General features: G+C 44.4%; 1 protein-coding gene across 1 annotated transcript; it reads left to right on the top strand.

The window, feature by feature from the left end:
• Positions 1 to 205: 205 nt before the first annotated feature.
• Positions 206 to 1,945, top strand: LOC119276777 (30S ribosomal protein S20, chloroplastic-like). Its single transcript, XM_037557931.1, has 3 exons — positions 206 to 411; positions 493 to 677; positions 1,412 to 1,945. Exons 1-3 carry the CDS (start codon positions 267 to 269, stop codon positions 1,646 to 1,648), a joined length of 567 nt encoding a protein of 188 aa, XP_037413828.1. The 5' UTR covers positions 206 to 266; the 3' UTR covers positions 1,649 to 1,945.
• Positions 1,946 to 3,440: the final 1,495 nt, after the last annotated feature.

Here is a 3,440-nt window from a genome sequence, read left to right as displayed (position 1 = left end):
TTGGATGACCAACTTCCGTATCACTGTCTGTGGATCGGATTCACAGATAAGTACAATGCCCGTTTCGGGGATGGGCTTGAAGACACCCTTGTGGAAGACATTATTAACTTCAGTCCCCGTCTTAGTGCAAAGTAGGCGTAAATCGGTTTCCCGCCTTCAGCCCCACAGTGGGAGCAAACCTACTACTTCCCCGGATAAGATAACATCATCGGCACTGACACAGGACGGGGCTGCAGCTCGAACTCCTCCCATCCTGGTCTCCAGCCATGGCCACCGCCACCTCCCCGCTCCTCTCCCTCTCTTCCCTCTCGGCCTCCCTCCCCTCCCCTTCCCGGGCACCCGCCTCCCTCTCCCTCCGCGCCCTCGCCCCACAGGCCCGCCTGTCGACCTCCTACGCCGCCTTCCCCATCGGTACCGCACTTCCCTTCCCCCGCTCGAGTTTCCTCAAGAAAATTATGTTTATTCATCAGTGACCGAGAATGCTTTCGTCAGGTGGGTTCGGAGCCTCGGCGTCGACCGGAAGGTTTAGGAGGAGGGGGCTGCAGGTGGTGTGCGCCGCCGAGCCGCCCAAGACTGGAAGGCAGGCGGACTCGGTCAAGAAGAGGGAGCGTCAGAATGACAGACACCGCATTCGCAACCATGCACGCAAGGCCGAGATGCGCACCCGGATGAAGAAGGTATATACAATGCCTAACGGCGGGCGTATCCCTTTCTCCATCTTTCAAGTTTTGCCACTAAAATACTCAATTGGCACTGCGTGCCTTGGTGAAAATGGGGAATAGGTGCTTTGAGATAAGCACTTGTTGCTGTGTTTTGGGGAATTTTGAGGGTTGGGGAGTAGAGTAGACTCTATACTGCAAATTAACGGAGTTTAAGAATTTGTAAAATGTGTGTTGGTTTCTCCACTTGAAATACATTTTGGAGTTGCATTCTGTTATTCTGACATGCCTTATTGTCAATGTAGATGGATTTGATGTAGTATTAACCAACAAACGGATTAAATTTGATTGTACAAGGCGAGTGATTAATTAGATATTGCAAGTGGATTTATTATCGGAATATTGCCCACAAAACATCCGAAGAAGGGGACAGAAGTAACAAACCACCAAATTTAGTTTCCGTGGCGTACTTCATCTGAATAATAGGTGTTATGTGTTATTTTAGTAAATCAAATGTCATATAAACTCCATCCTGAATTAGTTGGCACTCAAACGGATGTATCTAGCACTGAAATATGTCTAGATACATCCATTTGAGCGTCAACTAATTCTGGACGGAGGGGAGTACTGGTTATTGGTATGAAGATGGTTTCATTTGTACAAAACATTCAGTTTTTTTAATTTAGCAATCAATCCCAGAAGTTTTCTTTTATATTGAGACCAAATGCCCTAAGCTTTTACTCTTTGATTAGGTTTTCAGAGCCCTTGAAAAGCTTAGGAAGAAAGCCGATGCCCAACCTGAAGAAATCATTGAAATAGAGAAAATGATCTCCGAGGCATACAAAGCCATCGACAAGACAGTGAAGGTTGGCGCCATGCACAGGAATACTGGAGATCATCGCAAGTCCAGGCTTGCAAGGAGGAAGAAGGCCATTGAGATAATCCGTGGTTGGTATGTTCCGAATGCTGAACCTGCTGCAGCTGCCTAGTTTCTGGGGGAGTCATCATCGTAAATTGCAGCAGTTTTTCTTTCATCACATCTTGCCAATTTTGGGCAGCATATGTTATTGAACGAGCTCAATAGACTGCCAGGTCTTCCCCATGGCAAGTGTTCTGGACTGGCTACTGTGTTTATGTGCTTGCTATGCTCTGGCACAGAATTGGGCCATTGCTTGTCTTACATTCCCTCTGTTGTAAAACTTCAAACTGAATATACCTCTTGTATGGTGTATGCAGATATCTTCGGCTAGAGATAATATGTTCAGTATAAATACTTTCTCTCATTACCTTCTTCCATTGTGAAATGGATATGCATCTCTCACATCTGTTTTCTTTTGTACTCCAATGGGAAAATACGACCCTGGAAAAGACATACAGTATAATCCTTCCTGAGCGGTGTATTGCTCTAGGCCTGTTACTACGAAGCTTTCTTATGAGATGGTTTTAAGATTCCCTTGGTTTGATACCATTTTAATATCTTTACAGATATGACCCTAGTGAACTTGTATTAGACACAGTATATTTTAGATCGCACCTACCTGACCCTCCTCTGTTTTAAACATTCGCACAAGATTGATTATCAAGAGATGACATTTGACTGTTGGTTCTGTAAAACCCACCTCCTAGGAGGATTGTAACCGTACCCCTATCTTTTCAATGCAATGAAACGCAAAGGTTCTTTGTTTTTTCTCGAAATAAGAGATGACATTTCTCTTAACTGGAGCCACCTGAGACTGGTTCAATACTGTTATACATAATGTCAATTCTCGTTCGAAAAGTATTAGTAGTAGTAATAGTCGTGGTAGTAGTAGATGATACTAGTAAGAGTAAGAGTAATAGTACAAACACATCATATCAAACATGATATTTGCATTATTACTGTGCTAGTAGGTAGCATGATATCTTTGACCCACTCTATTCAGTGATTTAAACGCTCTTGGCTTGGTCGTGCTAACTGCTAACATATCTCGAGGTTCACAGGTTTGCATTTGTCCTCCTAGCGTCTCCAACACTGACCTGGTGATGATTTATTTGATCATTAGTCAACATGCGTTCAGGTGCCTAAGAGCTTCTACCTCGCCCAAGCCGAAGTATGGTTCTCTTTTCGATCTTTGTATGAAGGCCGAATCCACGTTGCATGGAATTGATGGTTCAAAACTGCGGACACAGACAAATGAGGGCCGGCCTGCTCATGTCTGCAGACATATATAGGGGCACAGATTTGTTCATCAAGGCCGATGCTCTAAAAGAACTTCGCCGTCGGATTCTTGGAAACTTCTGCGCCGTTGGATTGACATCCCACAACTTTGGTTTATCTTCCTCCTCAAGCTTAAATCCTAATCCCCAAACCCGTCAAGGTTCTTCCTCCACTGGCAGCGACATCATGGCGTCCCCGGCTCGAGCTCGCCGCCGTCCAATCTCAAGGGGGAGGGGGCCCATTCAAAACCCAATGATCCAGATGTTTATGGTGACTATATGTTCCGAACTCTGTATTAGCAATTTCTAAATCACAGACGAAATTTATCACCTACTCCCTCCGTCCAGAAATACTTGTCATCAAAATGAATAAAATGAGATGTATCTAGACGTATTTTAGTTCTAGATACGTCCCTTTTTTATTCATTTCGATGACAAGTATTTTCGGACGGAGGGAGTACCAAATAGCAAATGCAGCTTGAAGGGACATTTCTTTCAGCTCTCAGCATTATGTCAGGTGAACTTAGAAGGAAGAAGTATCGATAATATTGCTACCGATTTACCCGATTACACAGGCAAGGTCAA

The sequence above is a fragment of the Triticum dicoccoides genome, chromosome 3B, assembly GCF_002162155.2.
Source record: "Triticum dicoccoides isolate Atlit2015 ecotype Zavitan chromosome 3B, WEW_v2.0, whole genome shotgun sequence".
In the NCBI taxonomy this organism is placed as follows: domain Eukaryota; kingdom Viridiplantae; phylum Streptophyta; class Magnoliopsida; order Poales; family Poaceae; genus Triticum; species Triticum dicoccoides.
Note: the sequence above shows the minus strand (reverse complement) of the source record. Positions and strands in the feature narration are given on the sequence as shown.